Below are 22,114 nucleotides of genomic sequence, written 5' to 3'. Positions count from 1 at the left end.
AATAGAGAGAGAAAGAAAGGAGAGTGAGAAAGAAAGAAAGAACAGAGAGAGAAAGAAGAAAGAACAGAGAGAAAGAGGGGAAAGAAAGAACAGAGAGAGACAGAGAAAGAACAGAGAGAGAAAGAAGTAAAGAAAAGAAAGAAAGAACAGAGAGAAAGAAAGAGGAAAAAAAAGAAAGAGGGGAAAGAAAGAACAGAGAGAGAGAGAAAGAAAAAAGAAAGATTAGAGAGAGAGAGAAAGAAAATGAGGGAAAGACAGAACAGAGAATGAGAAAAAAAGAACAGAGAAAGAAAAAGAGAAATAAAGAAAGATTCTATAAAGATACTATAACAGCCCGACTCCCATTGTAGTGCCCACCTGAGCCTCCCAATGCAGGACATATCATGATCCGCTCACATGGCCGACATCCCCGATTCCAAGGTGATCCCGCTGTCGGAAGAGGACATGGTGACTGAACTGAAGCATTCCTAGTTCCGTCACAATCTCCTCATGAAATTATCTAATTTCCGGTCAGCTTCCAGCACATCACTTCCGGTGGAACGTCATGTGTGAGTTTTAAAATGCTCCTCGGGGCTCCGCCGTGTATTCCTGTGTCCGTGGGAAAAGCCCGCTTTGTATGCTTCGTACACACTTGGCTCCGCACATCCCGTACACATATGGCTCCACTCCGTACACACACGGCTCCGCTGCGTATACCCCCTGCAGTGCGGGAGGGTTGGAAACTATAACCGCCGTGCCCGCAGAGGGCTCGCAGCAGGAACAACAGCCAGGCCAGTGGCCGCATCAGCTGGGAAGCGGCCAGATGAGCGGGCGCTGCCGCCCGCGGCCCACATGACAGCAATCCAGTGCCTGGTTGGTTATATTAACAATCCGGGCCTGATTCTAGCAACAGCAGGGAAAATATTCCAGAGACAAAAACTTCCCCAAGGAACCAACTTCATTTCCCTTCCCCCTGATCCCCGTCCTCTCTGGTCAGGGCTGGAGTCCATGTGTGCGGTACTTGTACAGCTCAGTGCAGATGGACAATGCACGGAGGACTGAATAGTAGGAATAGTTATAGGGTCTCTCTCTTGGAGACCACAGTGCCGGGTACATGGAGCATATCCATTGTGGGGGTCTCATTAGTGACAGAGCAGAGTAATGCAGCCTTTTTGTAGCTGTATTTTTTATGAGTCAGACAGAGTCACTCACTCACATCATGGCCCAGTGCCAGCCCAAGCCCAGGGTCGCCACTCGCCAAGTCCGACTCGCCCACCCACGCCATGCACTCAAATTACAAATCGCCGCGGCCGCCAGGTTTCCTCCTGCTCCTGCTGCTGTCCGGGGGCGGGGCCTTGTTGACCGACGACGTGCAGCGTCACCACGTCGCATCATGTTTTTAACCCCCGCTGCCTGCCGCCTTGCCAGAAAATTTAAAGGGCCGGCGGCAGGAAAAAAGAGGCCGACCCGCGCCGCCAGCGGCCCATCACCTCTTGAAGATGGCAGCCCAGCGGGAAAATGCCCGGTTGGGTAAGTGGCCAATCCTGGCCTGGCGCTGACTCAGACTCTAAACCCTACCAACATACGCATCAAAAGGGAAGGGGATTCATAATGAGTCAGTTACCAGAAACATGCATCCATCATCATACACTCCAAACTATTTGAGTCTATACTAGCACATGGCCGAGCGGGACCTTCCTGATGGTCCAATCTGAGCTGGAGAAGGACCTGAGCATGTGACCTCCGATCTCCAATGAGAGATCGTCCCACGGGCATGCTCAGTGGACCGAAAGGAGGACTTAGTCCCTGGAGTAGCTCGCTGCTGACCAGCATGTGTTGCTATAGTTGGATCAGAAGTAGCAGCAGCAACTAAACCTACAGAGTTGGTCTGAGCAGAGCGCCTGGATCGACGAGTCTGCTGAGCAGCCTTCTGTGCGGCCAGAGAGGAATGGGAGACTGCCGAATGCAAGGCTCGGGATTCCTGCTGTGCAGTGACCGGAACCCGATGCCTACCATGCGGCCTGCATACCCTATCTTTAGCATTATGTAAGCAAGCCATGCAGAAGCCTCCGCATGCTTCTTTTTGACGGTGCGGTGACCTGCGTCAAACGCAACGTGTTGTATTTTAGTGCGCTCACCGCACCGTCAAAAAAGACACATGCGGGGGCATTTGCATTCATCAGCACGGCCTGCATACCTAATGCTAAAGATAGGGTACGCAGGCCGCATGCCGACAGAGGTGGGGCTGAATAGAGGAGGTGCTGCCAGGGGCGGAGCTTCACGGAGGAAGCCCGCAGCTGTCTGCACCTCGGGCATACGCTAGTGTGAAACTAGCCTAATAGGTGCGGAAATATGTGTAGATTTGGTTTCCAGTACCATCTCTATGCTGATGACACCCAATTATACGCTTCTTCTCCTGACATCACGCCAGCCTTTCTAGAAAACACCAGCGATTGTCTAAACGCTGTGTCTAACATCATGTCCTCATTATATCTGAAACTGAACCTGTCAAAGACTGAACTCCTTGTGTTTCCTTCCGCTACTAATGTACCTATACCTGAGATTGCCATTTCCGTGTGTGGTTCCACTATTACTCCCCAGCAACATGCCCGCTGTCTTGCGGTCATACTTGACTCCGAGCTTTCCTTTGCCCCCCACATTCGATCACTGGCTCGCTCTTGTCATCTGCACCTCAAAAACATTTCTAGAATTCAACGCTTTCTTACTTTTGACTCCGCAAAAACTCTTACTGTTTCTCTTATTCATTCTCGTCTCGACTATTGTAACTCTCTTCTAATCGGTCTCCCTCTTACCAAACTCTCCCCTCTCCAATCTGTCTTGAATGCTGCAGCCAGGATCATATTCCTCACCAATCGTTACACCGATGCCCCTACCTTGTGCAAGTCCTTACACTGGCTACCCATCCACTCCAGAATTCAGTATAAACTTATTAGCCTCACCCACAAAGCCCTCCATGGCTCAGCACCACCCTACATCTCCTCCCTTGTTTCAGTATACCACCCTACCCGCGCCCTCCATTCTGCTGGTGACCTGAGGTTAGCATCCTCAATAATCATAACCTCCCACTCCCGTCTCCAAGACTTTACACGTGCTGCGCCAATTCTTTGGAATGCACTTCCCAGGTCAATACGATTAGTCCCCAATCCCCACAATTTTAAGCGTGCCCTGAAAACGCATTTATTCAGACTGGCCTACCGCCTCAACACATTAACCTAATCTATCCCTGGGTGGCACAGTCAAAAGTTTTACCATAACCAGGTTCCCCGCATCATGTTCCCACATGCTTTATGCATCCATTAGCCCTCTGTGTCTGTACTGTTGCACACTTAACATTATGGCTGGTCCATACAATCAGGGCAACTGTTACCACACACCTTTCGTGTCTACCTCTTTCCTCATAGACTGTAAGCTTGCGAGCAGGGCCCTCATTCCTCTTGGTATTTGTTATAATCTATGTGATTATTGTTATGCTGTAATGTCTATTGTCTGTACAAATCCCCTCGGAAATGTAAAGTGCTGCGGAATATGTCAGCGCTATAGAAATAAAATTTATTATTATTATTATTATTAAATTCTACAGCATCATAAATTCATCAAAAGCTCATCATGGGAGAGTAGCCTTAGGGTACCAAATCTATGAGAAGCAGGTTGTAAAGATACTGAATGAATGAAACGTTTTGCGACTTGCTTGTTGTCGGACCATAGGAGATGTGATGCGACACCATTCACATGCATTACACTGGGCTGTAGCAGAAGTATAAAGCGATCTTTGACCCCATGATCTACAGTATGTCGCAGTCAAAGTCGTCATGTAGCCCCACTTGTGGGCTTGTTCAGATGATTAGGGCTTGTTCAGCTCTATGTGCTTTCTATATGCAAAACAGATTACATATGGACAGCACTTTCGTTAATGCAAGTCAGTGTGGAAGTTAAAGGGAATCTGTCACCCCTGGAACATTTCTAAGCTACTACTATAGGCATACAGGTGATAGAATTGTTAAAATAGTCCTACCTGTATGCCTCACAGCCGTGGTCCTGTTGTTGAGAAATCGTCTTTTAATCCTTTATGATCATGAGTCTTTGCAGGCTCTGGGGCGTGCGATGCCTGGAAGAAAACTCCTTCCTCCGGTGTTCATTTACGAACCACCCACCTCTCATCAGCATCACAGTGCCCTGTGATGTGTACTGGTTGTCCTGGAATCTTGTACCTGCGCCCTGCAAGAGCGCAATTATACAGTACCTATTCCGCCATTCTATGGGCATTGGCAGTGTTCATCTGCGCCAGCCCTGGCGAGTCACTGCAACTGCTGAAGTCCATTAACAGTGTAGCATCCACTGCTGAGAATTGCAGATTAGCTGCTATTTAGGTTTGGGGCTAAACGGCGACTTTGGCCAAAGTTTGCTATGTGTCACTGTTAGGGTATGTGCACATGCTGTGGATTCTGCTGCGGATCCACTGCAGATTTGGCCCTGCGGATCCGCAGCATTTCCACAGACATTGTACAGTATAATGTTAGCCTATGGGATTTCAAATCCGCAGTGCACATGCTGCGGATTATTCCGAGCGGATTTGCTGCGGTTTTAAATCTGCAGCATGTCAATTCTTTCTGCGGATTCCGCTGCGGTTTGGCACCTGTTCCATTGTCCAGATGTCAAACCGCAGGCAAATCCACAGATAAACCGCAGGTCGCTTTACCTGCAAATCCGCGCGGAAAAATCCGCAGAGCAATCCGCAGCGTGTGCACACACCCTTACACTGCACTGCAATATAAGTGATTTTTTGTGACTTACTTGTTGTCGCAGTACCCTCAGGTTCGTAACACAACCTCATTCCCTCATATTGCCCTGCAATGTAGCTGTGACACAGCAAACTTTGACCGTGTGAGTATGACCAGTGTTGGGGCCACACCGGATTGCAAGCGAACAGAGCACTGACCTGTGTTAGTCATCCTGCCAGTGGCCATAAATGTTTTATTTTTGGTGTGTGCAATGACCGGCTCATAACCCACTCGTGTCTGCAATGGTTCATGACTGGTCTGTGAATGCCAATATTTGTGAACTCGTTTGTTGTGGATAGTACAGATATACAGAATAAGGCTGGGTTCATATTGTGTTATGGAGCTGCGTTTAACGCATCCGTTACATAGCGGCATTAACACTATGTAACGGATGCATTAACGCACCTATAGATTGCCATAACGTAGCGCATCACTAACGCATGTCATAGTCGGCATGCGTTAGTGATGTGCCATCATTCTGTGACGGACCCTCGGACGCGGTCTGCAGTGTTCGAGGGTCCGTCACTGCTAGCGCAGATGGAGCATCTGCACTATCGCGATCGCATAACGCGATCAAAAATAAGGAGTAGCGTTAGCGCAGTCCGTTTAACGCATGCATTGAACGGACTGCTCTAACGCAATATGAACCTAGCCTTAGCCCCATGGGGTTTGCTGTTTGTGTATTTCTTGCCTTGGAAGGCTGCATTAACTCGACTGTATTTTTAGCCTGTGTTCTATCTGTAGAAAAAACTGGACAGCACTCGGACCAACATCAACATTATTCAATAGGGCTGCTCAGATGATCGTTTTTCTTCATGGACCGACTTTCCACCTGAAAAAAGCGCAGCACAAATTCATAGAATGTTAGCGTTGGAAGGGACCTCAAGGTGTCTGCATCTAGTAGTCTTCTCCATTCAGGTCTATGGGTGCGCAGACAAAAATGGATCCCATATAAGCCAAACATATAACATCCGATTTCTATGGATACAATTGATCGAGCCTGTTGAGCGTCACATCAGTCTTAATAAAGGGGTGGAGGGAAGAGTGAGGTTTCTGATTTATTAGGAGGCGTTCAGCTCTTAATAAATAAGGATCGTCTGATGAGTGGCATGTGTCCTGCCATAAATCTTACTCCCGACCCTGCTAGAGAAAGATTTGTGGCGTAGCAAATGCCGTCACTCATTAATTTGACAAGCTGTGGTCGCAACACTCCATCCCTCGCCATATTTGCCACTTTGGGCGAAAATGGCGTGAAAATGCCAATAGTCTAAAAAAATATAGAGCGGCCTCAAATTGTGCCAAAATGTTGCAGATTTTCACAGCTATGATGAATCGGGCCCATTGTTCTCAATGCAGGAAGCTGTTTGGTCTTATTAATTTTAATAACTGATTATGTATAAATACGGATGTCATACTTATGGGAAAAACGGGCATGGATGATTTTTTTTATAAACTTGTGTGAACTGAGGACGGGCAGGATTCATAGGTGTCGTCTGAGGTAAATCTCTGCTCCACAGCCACTAGTGGGCTGAAGTCCTGTCACGGGAGGACACTTAGTGAGAAACAGTCCCACATGGAGAAACTATTAGCCGGTCACTCGTGTTTTCTCCCTCACCACACACACATTCCCATGGCTCCCCACTCTTCAGAGAGGCCAGTAACCCATTGTGTGCCGGCATGCAGTGCTCCCCTTCTTCCCAAACAATAGTGCAAGTTTATCAAATGTTCCATTAAAGTTTTTACTTTCTCTTTTTTTGTAAGCGATAAAAAAAACCTCACAGCAGCCCAGAGGGTGATGGTCGGGACAGGATTGGCTGCTCCCTCATGGAGGAGGCCAAGCAGCTGATCCCGCTCCGTGCATCACTGGGCACAGCCCTCCACCCCTCCCAGGCTGTGGAACTTTAATTGATGAACCTCCATGCTCGTCCCGGAGCTCACTCCCCCTCCTTAATGAAGCTTTGACTCCAGGAAGGGCTGCTATAAAGGGCGCCCACTCCGCCTCACTTCTCCTGCACTCCACCTCAGCACTCACAGACACCTCTGCACCGCAGACATACCTGGCACCCGCACCGGGCACCTCCGCACCACATGAAAGTTGGGCACAAGCTCTCCCAACTCCAGCTGCAGGCACCACAAGTTGTGCGGCACAGGGGCAAGAAGGGGGCACATTCTCTAGTATAGCAGGGGACCCCACCACCAGCAACCGTGGACTCTGCAGAGGAAGCCGCTGTTGGTCTGTACGCCATGAGTACCCTAAAGTCTGACACTGAGCACAGCAGTAACCTAGAGGAAGAGGTGAGTGCTGCCTCTCCCACCCTCCATGGCTGCTTCTCCCATTGTAAAACCTCTCCTATCCCTTCTGCCTTTCATGTTCTCTCTGATGACTTTCTCAGTTCTGACTTGTTTCTCTCTGCAACTTTTTAGCTTTCTTGTAAATTAGTTGCTCAACTACACTTCCTCCAGCTGCACTGGGCATAATCTGCCATGATTCCTGAGTATTGCCTCTGCTTACTTCTTGCAGCCCCATGTAAAACTAGTGCTGTTGTAGGAAAGCTTCTGAACTTCTGCTTTCCCTTTCAAGATGCTGTGCAGACACTAGAGATTAATTCTGTGTAAACTGTTTCTATCTTCTCTCTGGCTTTGTCTAATGCCCCTACTAAATATTTAGTTGTCCTTACACCAGGCCAGTTCCTATGCTGTCACTGGTGAAGTAAGCCATGCCTCTGTGAGCGGTTTCCTTGTAGGTCTTGGGGCTCATTCAGATGTCAAGGTTTTTGTGCATTAACTTGGGACTTTTCAGCCCTTTTTTATTTGAGAAGGGGGTGGTGACATGCTTTTAATACCAGTGCAGGTAAATGGGGATATATAGATATAATTTTTTTTTTTATTTTTTTTGTGCAGTGTCTGGAGTCACAGATCAAACCTGCTATTGGTGTAATATCTTCTGACCCATAGACTTGTTATGGCAAATTACATGGGTCTAAACTAAGTTTTAGGCCTCTAGCTTGGTGATAAGTTTGGTTTGACTCCAGTCATAATCTGAGCATATGCACCAAAACAATCTGCAAAAAGTAGGTGTAAATGGACCATAGTGGTTATGGCTCTTATCCATGGAAAACACAGCTAAAATTAATGTGGAAAAACTGCTTTCTGAATGAGCTCTAACTGGAGTCTGGTTGTCGTAATGTAGTGGATATCAATTGTGCCACTAGCTACACATGTTCACCTGTTTACACTTTCTTGTCTATTAAGTGTTATTAAATATTATGAGAAGGACTGTGTAATTTTTTCTTTACCTTCCTGCACTTGTGTAATAAGTTACATAAACTAGGACTGAGTTTGATACAAAAAATATTGTATGTGTAACATAAATATAAAGCTATGGGTTTCTCTTTTAGTGAGAGGCTTAAACTCATTAACTAGTTAGTGGCTTCAACTTAACTTTTCTAATTTGGCGAGACAAGACTATCAAATCTAAACAATCTTGCATATATTGGGGGCATAAACTAAGCTCACAACTGAGCACACCCTCCCTGTAAGGGCATCCTAATGTGGCATCACTAACTCTTGCCCTTTGTTTCTGTCAACTGTATGACTTATTGCTACCTGCAGCAGGCATTCTGCTCTGTAAATGCGTATGTGCAGCAGAAATTTCTGCACCAAAAACGCATCTCTTGACAAGAAAAATGCTCTGTAAAATGCATGAACCTTTTATGACATGTTCATTTGAAGTGACATGCTGAAAGAATTGACATACTGCAGACTTAAAGTCAAATTTGCAAGGAAAAAGCAGCAGCATGAGCCTTCAGAAATCTCTCAATTTGCTAGTACTGTAAACTTTAGTGTTCTGGGGTTTGTAAATTGTTGCAAATACTTAAATGTGTGCAGTACCCTATAGTGGGCTTTGTTCCCATGGAGTCTTTGAAGCGTATGCACTTGACAGACTTCTCCTGTTCAAAATCAAAGTTAATTCGCTTTGCTGGTCACATGTTCATGAAATCTAAACTAGTGTTTTTGTTGTGTTGTAAAGAAAGCAACTGCCAGCATAGATCTCAATTTGGCTATAATCGTAATCTTAATGTTCTGGGAGCTGAATAATTCCTGAATTGCATATGGTGCCCCTCTAGAAAACTAGTATTGAAAAGGTGTTTCTTTAAGGTATGAATCTCCTTCTCCCTTTGTAATAACAGTTGAGGTGTTCAGCTATTTTAGAATAAACAGTCCCAGCAACCAGACCTACTAATGTTGGAGCTGTTGCTATAAAAACTGTATATGGAAACTTTCAGTTACTGATCACTTGGAAAGGGAAAAAAGTAACATTTCCTGCAATGATATGGTCAGTCTGTGACTATGTTGCTGGTTTTGCAGTGTATCCATACTGGAGGGTTATGTTGTGCTTGGTGTTCTCATATCGTAACTGTTCGCAATGTGGCATTTATGGTCTCGCTGTAACTTGTGATTAGGATTACGTGTGTGTATATATTTATACAGAAGAATATTCAGAATTGAGTCGTCAGTGGTTGACTCCTTTTAATGGCTAACTGAAAAGATGTTAACACACTGCAAGCTATCCAGACTACTCAGGTCTCCATTAGGCTAGCCTAATACAACATCTGAAGAATCACATATTTATGCACAATACAGCACAGAAAAAAAGCAGTAGATAAGACAAGTGATGTCAAGCAGAACTCCTTATGGGAGACAGATAAATATTGGACCAGTTCATAGATAAGGAGTCTAAAATGTTTTATTGCCTTCTGATTTGGGTCTCCTAATGTGTTGTGATGCCCCCACTAGGTCTTAGGAGCAAATTCCTTAATGTAAAAAGACATAAATCCATGCAACACACTAATTCCTGCATTGAGTGTCAAGGGTTGTCATGAGCTTGTATTCCCAGACTTTTCTGTCTCTCTAAGATGTGAAGTTACCTTTCAATACCAGAATTTTTAGAACTGAGTCCTCAGTGGTTGATACATTTTAATGGCTAACTGAAAAGATGGCAACAAATTGCAAAATTTTTGAGACTACGCAGGTCTCTTCATCAGGCTAGACTAATACAAAATCTGAAGAATCACTTCAGATTTTGTATTAGTCTAGGATCTGTGTAGTCTCAAACTTGCAATTTGTTGCCATCTTTTCAGTTGGCCATTAAAATGTATCAACCACTGAGGACTCTCAATACTAAATATTCTATCTACTGGCTAACACGGTACAAAGATTTATCTTTCCTCTTTCAATACCAGTAACTTCATGTCGATGGTGCTGTGATCAGGCATACAAAATGTTTTGCCACAGGTAGATCGTGGTTTTTTTTTTGTTTTCTTTTTTTCCTCGTGTGACTATGAGAATGAATTCCTCCTTGTTCTCAGTTTTTGCCTGGTCTCCCCCACATACAGACCCCCAGTTGGACTACAAGATCCCAGCTGCATTACATCTAATGTACACCACATTAGATGTAATGCAGCTGGGATCTTGTAGTCCTGATGCGAATTGGGGCTCTTTATCTTGTCCATGGTCATTATAAATGCACAGGCTTTATTTTCATTTTTTTTCTGGTTGCAAGGAAAGGTTCCTGCAGCTGTTGGAGAGGACAGGGAGCTTCTGACAATGATGCTGCTTATATTTGGTTATTTGGTGGCTGCCTAAAACAGTGGTGGTCTGGAAAAATGGATTGTAATCAGGCATCTTTTTGTAGTAAAGGCTGTAATTTCCATGCAGCTCCCTGTAGCACTTCAGATTTGCATTGTAGGAGAATATATTCTTATCTTCAATCTAAAAATTTTCCTGGCCATTCCAGGATGATCAGCGATAACTGGCAGGGGGGCTGGTCGCTGGTAAGTGTCACACACGGCAATCTCGCTGGTGCGTCACAACTTGTGACTCGGCAACGATCTCGCTAGCGAGATCGCTTTGTGACATGGGCTTTAGAATGTGATTTATTAAACAATATAGACTATCTCCCCCTCCCCACATGTTACTCTTAATAACAAGCTTTTAAAAGTTATTTAAGCTTATATTGTTAGTAATTGTCAAAGTTTACTCTTTTTGTAAAGCAGAAATGTCAAAAATTGTCATGGTGCCCTTCTCCTTCTGGGACAAAGTCGTGGCAATAAACAATTCTCATTGGAGTCAATAGGAAAGCTTGTTGAATTTTAAAGCAGAAACTTCTCCAAAATTCAGACAAATTCCATTCAGAATTGCAGTATTTCTCTTTAATGACCTGAACGGTGCACAGTATTGCAGTCTGCACTTACAGAACATTGTATATGTCTTGGAGACCTACTTATGTTCTAGCACCTCATAGGCAGATGATCATAACTGATAAACTAGATGGAAAAATCTAATACTGGTCTGCATCGGATGGTAGCCTTGTTACATATTTAGTTTGTTTAAAAAAAAAATAAATAAATAAAAAAAATGCCTAAAACATCCAACGTATAGCTAAACTTTTGCACAACATCAAGCTGAGCAGAAATGTTGCTACTTTTTGACAACCAGCTTTACTGGAATGGGCATGGTGAAACTTGCCTGGCAAATACTTATAAATTTTACACTTCTTTTTTTGTTTTTTTGTTTTTTTGTTTTTTTTTTTTTTTCTTTTAGTGGCATAAATGTCAGAAATTTACTTCAGTCCCTGACTAGAAATACTTTTCTGGTGGTGCACGGCACTTCTAGAAGCATCACACTACAGTAATGATTGGTCTCGTCATTCACAGCACTGGTGATGCACTACAAATAAGTAAAAAAAAAATGAAGAAAAAAATTTGAGCTAGAAAACACAAAGCTACATTCAGCGTTCCCTCTAAGTCTACTTGTAGTTGAGCTTCAACAAATGCTGTAAGGTGACTTTAACCAGTCTATGCTGAGGGTGCACAACCTGGTGGTAACATGTTCCCACCATGTCTTGTGCAGTAGCTTCCCAACTTTCTGTTTTACATTAACATCTGACAGAGGGGAGAGTAACTGATGAAACCATATCAGGTTATACAGTAATCATACATCAAGACACTCATTTAGCACTTCAACAAGCGAATGTGAATTATGGGGCTGGAAGGTTACAAGCAAGCAGGATCTACTCTAAAGTACTCATTCATGGAGAAGACCCCTATCTTACAGATGTGGGAATATTGATGGTGGATCTGGCATCTTACTTGTGGCCCTCAGAGCATAAAAATTTTTGCACCCCCTGGTCTATACCAGATTTTCTAAAAAAAGAAAAACCTTGTGCTTCTAGACCTGTAGTGTGTGGAAATTAATAAACACAGCATACAGTTTTTAATATGCCCTGCTTAAGTGCCTATGAAAATTGCTAACCTTAATTAAACATGTCACTTTGAGAACTACAAATGCAAAAGAGCTGTAAGCCTGATGTGTAAAACAACTGATGTTCTTGGCTATTAATCACAGAAAAGCTTTATTTCTCAATCTAAATAGAATAATCAACATTATGTATTCCCATATCAGTGGAAGTACAAGTCTCTTAATGGAAGAGCTTTACTATGCATGTAGTATGTGATGCTTAGAGCCTTATAAGTACAGTGTTCTTGTTTAACTGCATCATAACATTCCATCTGACTACAGTCAGCCTGTACTGTATCTTGGTGACATTTAATGTGGCTCACTGCCACCAAACTGAAGACTTTTTTTTTTTTTTTTTTTTTTTTTTAGCTCATTCTAGGGTACCATAAAACAAAGCACCTAGGTCTGATCACTAGAGGTAACAAAATACTAAACAAAAATCTGCGCTATCTTCAATTTGGCATAAATACTGCATTTTCTTTTTCCCCACTGCCTTTACTCTTATTTCAGAATCTACATTATCTGGCCAGGCAAAGATGTAACTTCAAGAGCTTATGGCTCCTGAATGGTGGCTGCAGCTGGCTACTGCATATCCACCCCTAATAGTTTGAATTGCAGGTGGATGTGCAGTACCCAGCCACTACAGTTGACAGCTATTTTGGCAACGTGAACAGCAGATCGCTGGGAGTGACAGACGCCACGCCAACATCAAACAAACATTGACCTATCCTGTGGCTAGGCTTTTGGTGTTATTGTCCCAGACAACTTCTTGGATGCTCTCACATTGAGTTCTGTGTCCCTATTGGGGCATATGTGCAAAATTGGGTTCAGATACATTCAGCTACAGGGTTATTGATGACCGCCGAGTGAACGTGCACTCTTTTGCAGTCTGAGTGTCTGCCTCCTGTAAACATACACTCCCAAAAATGATGCATGGAATAGCTCACATTTGCTCTGCAGTCAACATTAGTCTATTGACCCTCCCCTGTCAACACATGCATCCGGCCCCATTTTGTGTGGGACTTGGGTTGAATATCGTGACTGGAATGAAGAACACAATGTGAAATTACCCTTGGTTTTCCATTGAACCATGAGAATGAGCTTATGGACAGATTCTTGGTAAAACTATTCTGCAGCCTGGGCCAATTACAGAAATGATTGGCCAAGCAATACTTAAATTCTTGCGTAGTAACTAATGTTTTTGTCATCGTACTTAAAGTTGTCAGTCTGAATTTAACCCCTTAATGACCAGAGGTATTTTGGTTTTGTATGTTCAGCTCAATTTCCAGATCCATAACTTAAATGATCGTACAATTTTGAACACGGCAATACCAAATTTTGTGTAGCTAAAAAAAATTTTGAATAGGGCAAAAGGGGGTTATTTGAACTATTTAACTTTTTTTTTTTTTCTTTTGGCATGCTTCTATAGTCTCCATGGGAGACTAGAAGCTGCACTTGTCGGATTGGCTCTGCTACATACAGGCAATGATCAGATCGCCTGAATGTAGCAGAATTGATAACTTGCTATGAGCGACTGCCACCAAGCGGCGTTCATGACAATCTGGCAGTGACTGCCATAGAGGTCTGCTGGAGACCTCTGGTTCTCACGGCAACTCATCAGTGACCTGTTATCACATGATGGGGTCACTGATGGGTGTGACTTCCAGCGTTCTTGCTAGAAGCACAAGTTAAATGTCACTGTCAGACAGCGACATTTAACAGGTTAACAGCCACTGGTGGATCACTATTCCACCTGCAGCTGTTAGTGGCACATGTCAGCTGTTCAAAACAGCTGACCTGCCAGAAAAGATGTGGGGTCAGTCCCAGAGCCCACATCAAAGGGAGGGAGTGCACAGATGTTGTCTATTAACCCCTTTCCAACATTGGGTGTAAGGCAGGTGTGGGAAAGTGGAAGCTGCCAAGTAAGATATTAAAATTGTTAGTTTAAGAAATTCAAAGTAAATGAACTAAAGAGAAATCTAAATTGAATCCATTTTTGGTATGACTTTTTTTTTTTTTTTTTTTTGCGCCTTCAAAACAGCACTTAATTCTTCTAGGTCCACATTCATAACCAGTTTAGGAAAACTCTGCAAGGATTGTTCCAAACAACTTGGATAACTAACTACAGAGCTTTTGTGGATGTAGGCTTATACAAATCAATCTCTATGTAATCCCAGACACTGACATCAGGCCATATTAACACTTCCAGGACTCCTTGTTTACACTGAAGATGCACAGCATTGTTTTATTGCACTGGGCTCCTAGGCTAAAATTTCATCTAGGACAACACCTGCAAGGAAGACTGTATGTTCTCCCAATGTCTGTGAATTTCCTCACATCCCAAATACTGATGCAGAAATTAGATTGAGCCCCAATGGGTAAAAAGTGACATGTAAAGTGCTGCACAATATGATAGTGCAAAATAAATGGAAGTAATTCTTAATGATATTGGCTGTATGTATAGTTGTTGGCTCCAACTTCTTCTGCAGGGAGATTGATTGCCTCCTTGATATTGCATTATGGATAAGTATCTGCCAATCAGCACTGATGTCATTAATCTTATCCAAACCCCATTTGCTGGCATGCTGCCCCAAGCATGGCAGGATCCTCCTCCATTCATCACTGTTACCTGCAGGCAAACTGAAAACTACCTTCTGTTACAGCCAAATACTTCTCATTTTGATCTGTCGGGGCATATACAGTCTCCTGCACCTCCCATTCCTGTCTTAATACATGGTTCAGTCACTTACCTTTTTGACACAGAAATAAAGCTGTTTGTGTTTAAAGCCCAGTCTTCATTTAAGTCTTGGGATAGATTTTGCTGATGCAGTATAACTACTTTGCTTTGTTACTGTGTTTTTAGTTTTGCTATGGTGCATGACACCTGACTTGAAACTGTTCAACAGCCTTACCTTTTTATAACGGAGTTTAGCTTTTCGTCAGTCTTAAAAGGGTTGTCCAGTCCAAGTCAATAAGTCTGCAGTCACTGTGACTAGCAAACAAAAATTTAAGGACAGTATACATGTTATAGGAAGTGGCCCTGATCACAGCCCCCGACAAAGACCACGCAAAACGCGCGTAGGGGCTACACGTGCGGTGCACACTCCAATTATGGGTAAGATTTACTAACTACTATGGCCTGTGTGTGTGGTCTTTCTATTTTATATGTGCATTACTATGTTGGATTAGATAATCTTTGATATGATCACATACTAGGCAATTTGATTATCTGGACAAAATTTGAAGCACTGTCACTTTATTATATCCATTTTTTTTTTTTTTTTTTTTTTTTTTCTTGCCTGTTTGGTATTGTGCTACTGCATGTGTTTTTCTGCACCTGAATTCCTTTTTCTAACGGAACTTTGTAGTATTGTGATGTTGTCCTTATTAAATGTATTGGTGACTCATACATATGAGTTTAATAAAAAGTATTCTACTTTACTTTTTCTTGTGGATTCTTTTGCTCCAATCTTTGTTAAACAGTCACTGTGTGACTGTAGCCTTATGAATGCTCCAGTGCAGGGACCAGAGGCTCTGTTGCATGAAGTCCTGGCCAGTGGGCGCAGCTTTGCTCTCCATATACTTGCATGAAGCGAGGCTTCATCCTTAATCAAAATGGAACAGAGGCATCTATCACATGCTGATAGATGCTGCAGATCATTAACTGAAAATAAAGATTAAACCACAAGGGGGTGTGCACACGCTGCGGATCCGCAGCAGCTTTGGCCCTGCAGATCCGCAGCAGTTTCTGCTGCAGTGTACAGTACCATAATATCCTATGGGAAATGGAAACCGCAGTGCAGATTTTTCCACACGGATTTGCTGCGGTTTCTAATTCGCAGAAAGAATTGACAAGTCAACTCTTTCTGAGGATTCCGCTGCGGTTTAACGCAGATCAATCCGCAGCGTGTACACACCCCAAGATGGATCTCATCAACAAAGGTATTTTAATCTGTATCATGGCACCAACAATACTTTGTTACTTAGCACTTTATTCAGTCGCCATGACAGCACCACAAGAGAGGGGAACCGCCCTTCAGGGACAGGAAACCTACAGACATAAAAAGGTGGCCCTCTCTCCTGTTTCAGTTGGTTTCCTGTCCCTGACAGGGGATCCTTGCAGACATACCTCATAGCAAAGGAGCGTTCCAGGATCACAGAAGTCCCAGGCCTGGCGGCTGACTCAGGCAGCGGGGGTCCCCTGCCTCGGCCTGACCAGGGCCATGGAAGCGCCGCACAGCAGGGGAACTGTCGGTGCAGGCGGTGTGACTGTAGGTGGTCTCCAGGGGGAGTGTCCACTACAGGGAGCCAGCATCGGTACCAGGTAAGTGGGCCCGGTTCCCTCTCTTCTCCTCGGCGGTGCGCGGGCCTGGGTTCGTCCACGCCGGCGCCCACTTCCGCTTCAGGGGGCGGCCGACAGTGTGCAGGTGCGGACTGACGCGGCCGGTCGTGACGTGCTGGTTGGGTGCCTCAGGCTGCTGCCTTGGCGTCACAGGTGTGCGCCTCTGTGGGGAGGCAGCAGATGCGCGTGCGGCGTCCGGTGTGCCGGTTGGACGGGGGGGTGCCTTGCCGGCCCCTGCCGGGGAGGGGAGGATTCTTGGTTGCACAAGAAGGAAAGGGTACTCAGTGCTGATGTAAGGCACCTGTGAGCCCCAGAGGGGGCGGTGCCATGGCTACTTGGGTGCCCAGGCAGAGGGAGAGCTGCTTCTGGCCCTGTACCAGCCCATAATGGCGTCGCAGGAACAGCCAGAGCCTCTGGAGGAGACGCAGCCTCAGTCTTCAGAGAAACCGAGCAGCGATCTAGCAGCAGCCGTTCTGAGAAACCTAGGTCTACTCGAAAGGCGAGACCGTAGAAATCCATGAGCCGTAAGAGTTTGGCGGCTCCGATGGACCCCCCCCCCCCCTGCAAAACCCAGGGAAAGTGTCCGGGGAAGAGTAAACAGTGTGCGGGGTCCCCCTCCCGGACGGTCAGTGAAGAAATCTCTGTAGACCCTGTATTAACCACCTGGTCTCGGAAGAGACGGCTGACTTCTTCTCCTCCAGTATTAGGGAGATAGCCAGGCAGGAAGTCAGTGGCTCAGTTAGAGCACTATCTCCAGCAAAATCTAGGGGAAGGTCCCCTAGATTACTGGTCCTAGTCTCCAACAGTGACTCACAGGAGCTAAGATCAGATTCACCATCTTCCTTGTCATCTGAAACCAGATCAGGACGTTCCTGTTTCCCACTGGAGCAGGTCAATCATCTGGTAAAAGCAGTTTGTATGTTCTCCCCCAGTTTCCTCCCACATTCTAAAGACATACTGATAGGGAATTTAGATTGTGAGCCCCATCGGGGACAGTGATGAAAATATGTGCAAACTGTAAAGCGCTGCGGAATGTTAGCGCTATATAAAAATAAAGATTATTATTAAAAGCAGTAAATACTACTATGGGAATTGAGGCAACCCCAGCGGAGAAGTAAGTTCAGGACTCTATGTTTTGGGGTTTGGACCGAAAAAAATTTCGAAGGTCATCCCCTCTAATAGTCAGTGCTCATCACAAGAGAATGGAAAAAAACCTGAAAGGAAGGGCTCCCTACCTCCAGCCTTTAAAAGAAGGTATTCATTTGAAGAGACAGATTCATCATGGGACAGCCCCAAAACTGGATGCGGCTATAGCAAAGGCTTGCAAAAAGACTTCCCTTCCCTTTGAGGATCTGGGTAGCTTAAAAGACCCCCCCCCCCCCCCCCCCCCCCTGGATAGGAAGGCGGATGCGTTCCTTAAGGGAACCTGGGAGACATCTGGAGCCCTTCAGCCACATGCACCACCAGATCCTTAACGGTTTGGTTAGACCAGCTGGAAGAACAAACTAGGAATAGGGTCCCAAGACAGACATCCTTTCCTCCCTCTCTACAGCTCAGGGAGCAGCGGCCTTCCTTTTTGATGCCTCGGTGGATTCTGTGAAATTAGCAGCCAGATCCACGGCCCTCTCCAATGCTGCCTGCAGGGCCTTGTGGCTTAAGTGTTGGCCGGGTGATATGCAGGCCAGATCTAAATTATGTGGAATCCCATGTGAAGGGATTTACTTGTTTGGAAAAGTTCTGGACGAATTGCTGGAAAAGGCAGGCGATGGCAAACGCTTCCCATATTTAGGTAGACCGCCTTTCAGAAGAGGCTCTTACAGAAGGTGGTTTGATCGAAGGAGATCTTCCAGAAAAGGACCCAGATATGCCAGGAGAAGAGGTAGGGGGTATATGTTTAACACCCCTCGAGACCGTAACCAGCCCAAATGACTGTCGGACCAGGTGGGAGGAAGGTTGCTATCCTTCTACCCGGCCTGGTCGCGTATCTCCAATAGTCCTTGGATCCGGAGCATCATAAGAACAGGACTAAGACTTGAGTTCCAGCAGTCTCCGGGTGACAAGTTTATCCTAACTTCCATCCGTTCTTGGTCCACAGAGCAGAAGGCGCTGGAGGCGGAGATCTATGATCTTCTCCGGAAAGGTGTATTGGTTAGAGTTCCCGAGCTACTAGTCAAGAAGCCGGATGGCTCTTATCGCACCATAATCAAACTCAAAGGCCTTAATAAATTAATCTATTCTTTCAAAATGGAGTCTGTAAAATCGGCAATTAAAGTACTGTTCGGTGGGTGCTTTATGGTAGTCCTAGACCTTTAAAGACTCCTATTATCATGTCCCAATACATGCAGATCATCAGCAATTCCTACAGGTAGCCATCTCACTGGGGGGAGAGAAGCCATTTTCAGTATACATTACTCCCCTTTGGAGTGGCAGTGGCACCCCAGGTCTTTACAAAATTAATGGCGGAGGTCATGGCCCATCTGCACGAGCAGGACATTCTAGTAATTCCCTATCTAGACCATCTCCTGATTGGGGAACTCGGAGTCTCATTGTGCCACCCAATTAAGGAAGGTAATTGCCAGCCTCCAAGATCTGGGTTGGATCATTAACTTTAAAAAATCACAGCTACGACCCACAAATACAACAGTTCCTAGGCCTTACCATAGACTGATTTACAGGAGTGTAGGTTACCAGAGTCTAAAGTTCTGAAAATCCAGCATCAGATACATGGGGTAATAGATAAGCCATCAGTTACCCTTAGAGGGGCTATGTCACTTTTAGGCTCTCTTACGGCATGCATCCCAGCAGTTCTCTGGGCACAACTCCACACAAGAACCCTACATTGGGACATGTTACACAACACCCATCAGCTGGAGGGTTGCCTCGAGACTAGTCACCTTATCTAACGTTACTACTCAGTCCCTTCACTGGTGGTCCCTAAGTTCAAATCTGCGTAGAGGTTCCTTGGATTAACCGAATCTCCCCAATTCTAACCACAGATGCTAGCCTCAGGGGTTGGGGGGGCCCATATGGGGGGTAACTGGGTCCAGGGAGTGTGGTCTCCCTCCAAACAAAGTTTCTCCTCTAACCTTGAACTGCTAGCGGTAGAGCGGGTGGTAAATGCTTTCCTTATGCCCTTACAGGGCGAACACATCAGACTATTTTCAGACAACCAGGTAATTGTAGCCTACATTAACCACCAGGGGGGAACCTGGTCAAGGCCCTTAATGGATGAAGCAAATCGTATTTTCTAGATCGCCGAGCTGCACCTCCTATCCCTCACAGCTCTACACATAAAGGGAAAACAAAATCTAACAGCCAATTTAAGTCGCAACAGGCTCAAACGGAGACTGGACACTAAAGGCCATTTTCAGACAGGTTGTACACAGGTGGGGCCTTCCAGAGAGACTTGTTTGCCAGCAGAAAGAACAGTCAACTTCCTCTGTTCTGTTCTCTGGATCTCAGAGAACCTGTATGCAGTGGACGCTTTCCTGGTTCGGTGGAGCTTCGGCCTAGCATATGCCCCCCCCCCCCCCCCTCTCTGAATCTGATTCCAATGGTGCTAAGGAAAATCTGAGAGGACAGGGCCAGTGTTATCTTGACATCCCCATTCTGGCCCAGGAGGTCATGGTTTCCTTGGCTGAGGAAGATGTCTGTGTCCCAGCCATGGATTCTCCCTGAGCTCCCAGACCTCCTATCCCAGGGTCCAGTATACCACCCACTAGTCTCCAACTTGCATCTAGCAGCATGGAGTTTGAGGGGAGCTGCTAAGGGGAAAGGGTTTTCCCAGGGGCTAGTTAATACCCTCCTAAAAAGTAGGAAAGTCTCCACAACAAATATCTATGCTAGAAAAGGTTTTTGGCAGTGTCAGGAGCAGAAGTCGGTCAAAATCCAAATTGATCAGATTCTGGAATTTCTTCAGAAGGGGTTGGAGATGGGTCTAGCCACGAATACACTTAAGAGTCCAGGTTTCGGCACTAGAGACCTTTTACAACTGTAACTTGGCGAGCAATTACTGGGTGGCAAGATTCATTAAAGCAGCAGCAAGATCCAGACCCATCATTAAAGACAGGCTGGTACCATGGGACCTCAACTTTGTCTTATCAGCACTAACAGAGCCCCCCTTTGAACCTATTGATTCTATTCCCATAAAGATACTGTCATTCAAAACTGCCCTGTTTGCCCTAACATCAGCCAGGAGGGTTAGTGACCTGCAGGCCCTCTCTAGAATATCACCACCATACACCCAGTTTAGGGAAGATGGGGTCACCTTAAAGCCAGACCCCTTATATCTACCCAGTCGCCTCGAAATTCCAGTCGTCAAGAAATAGTACTCCCATCCTTCTACCCGAACCCCCTCTAACCTGTCCGAGCAGAAGCTTCATTCCCTTGATGTGAGACGGTGCCTTCATAGTTACATTTCGGCCATGGAAAAGGGACAATGCCCTATTTGTATCTTTTACAGCTCACAAATGTAGAGGGCCAGTTAAAGTGAGCAGTAGTGTACAGAAGATACTCACAATTCAGTATTACTGGGACAGACACTCTGGACTGGGTCACTACAAATACTTGACAGGTAACTGATCAGTGAAAATGAGGCTTGGGCATATTTTTTTTTTTTTTTTTTCTAGTTTCACAGCATTTGGAGTTTTGACTGCCACACAAGACAATGTACAGAGAATCCTATGAATATTTTCTCTAGTGATATCACAACTGTAACGCTGGGCATCCATTATTTAAAACTAATCTGTAAGCAGGTTTTTCTATGCAATCTGAAGACAGCATGAGGTAGGGGTTAAACACCACTTTAAGCCATACATTAGGCTATTTGGTTACAATGAAGGTTTATCACATGGTGATTATCATTGCACGTTCAACAGTGCCTGCATGCCTGTCCAACTCCTGTGATAGCAGGCCCATGATCAGTGATGTATATGGGTAGCCTTGGCAAGGTTGGCTTTCTCTGATGCTTTTTTACATCTAAACTCAACTGCTGCACCCAGTATACAGAGATGCATCATTTGATTTGGATAAGACTAGGATTTTTTTTCTCTATTGTGCTGCTCTCAAATTAGCGAACTACGTTTTAAAGCAGATGGCCTTTTTATTTGTCACCAGGCCACAAACACAACTTGAGAGGGTCAGTGGGCCTACATCAGGACACTGATATTGAAAGCTGTGGCAGTTACTGGCTGAGGACTCTTAAATAAGCCAAGGGCTGGTTGCAGGTAGTACTGGTGGAGGCTTTTTTTTTTTTTTTTTTTTTTTTTTTTTTTTTTCAAATGAGCTGCTGACACTCGTATCAGGGGCTTATCTACAGCAGGGTTCCCCAACTCCAGTCCTTAAGGCCCACCAACAGGTCATGTTTTCAGGATTTCCCTTGTATTGTACAGGTGATGCAATTCTCACCTTGGCAATACTAAGGAAATCCTGAAAACATGACCTGTTGGTGGGCCTTGAGGACTGGAGTTGGGAACCCTGATCTACAGCATTCTGTAATGCTGTAGATAAGCCCCCTTTGTAACCTGAAAGATAAAAGATTATACTCGCCCCCGGTATTCGGTGGGTGTCGCTGTCTGGTGCATCACATCTTCATACGATGCCATCCTCTTTCCTTCCTGTTGTAGAGCAGAGTCCTGCAGTGTGCAGGCTATGGGAGGTCAGGTGCCTGCGCACTACAGTATTTTGCTCTGCCCTC

At 45.1% G+C, this 22,114-nt stretch overlaps 1 protein-coding gene across 1 annotated transcript in view; it reads left to right on the top strand.

Moving 5' to 3' along the window:
* Window positions 1–6,733: 6,733 nt before the first annotated feature.
* RBPMS2 (RNA binding protein, mRNA processing factor 2) overlaps window positions 6,734–22,114 on the top strand; it is a 48,926-nt gene continuing 33,545 nt past the window's right edge. Inside the window, exon 1 of the mRNA XM_073579570.1 lies at window positions 6,734–7,073. Coding sequence (XP_073435671.1) covers window positions 7,023–7,073 — 51 coding nt within the window. The 5' untranslated portion in view covers window positions 6,734–7,022. The remainder of the gene's footprint in view (window positions 7,074–22,114) is intronic.

The sequence above is a fragment of the Dendrobates tinctorius genome, unplaced genomic scaffold (assembly GCF_039654945.1).
Source record: "Dendrobates tinctorius isolate UK_male_01 unplaced genomic scaffold, ASM3965494v1 ptg000062l, whole genome shotgun sequence".
Taxonomy (NCBI): domain Eukaryota; kingdom Metazoa; phylum Chordata; class Amphibia; order Anura; family Dendrobatidae; genus Dendrobates; species Dendrobates tinctorius.
This window is presented reverse-complemented; position numbering and strand designations above follow the sequence as displayed.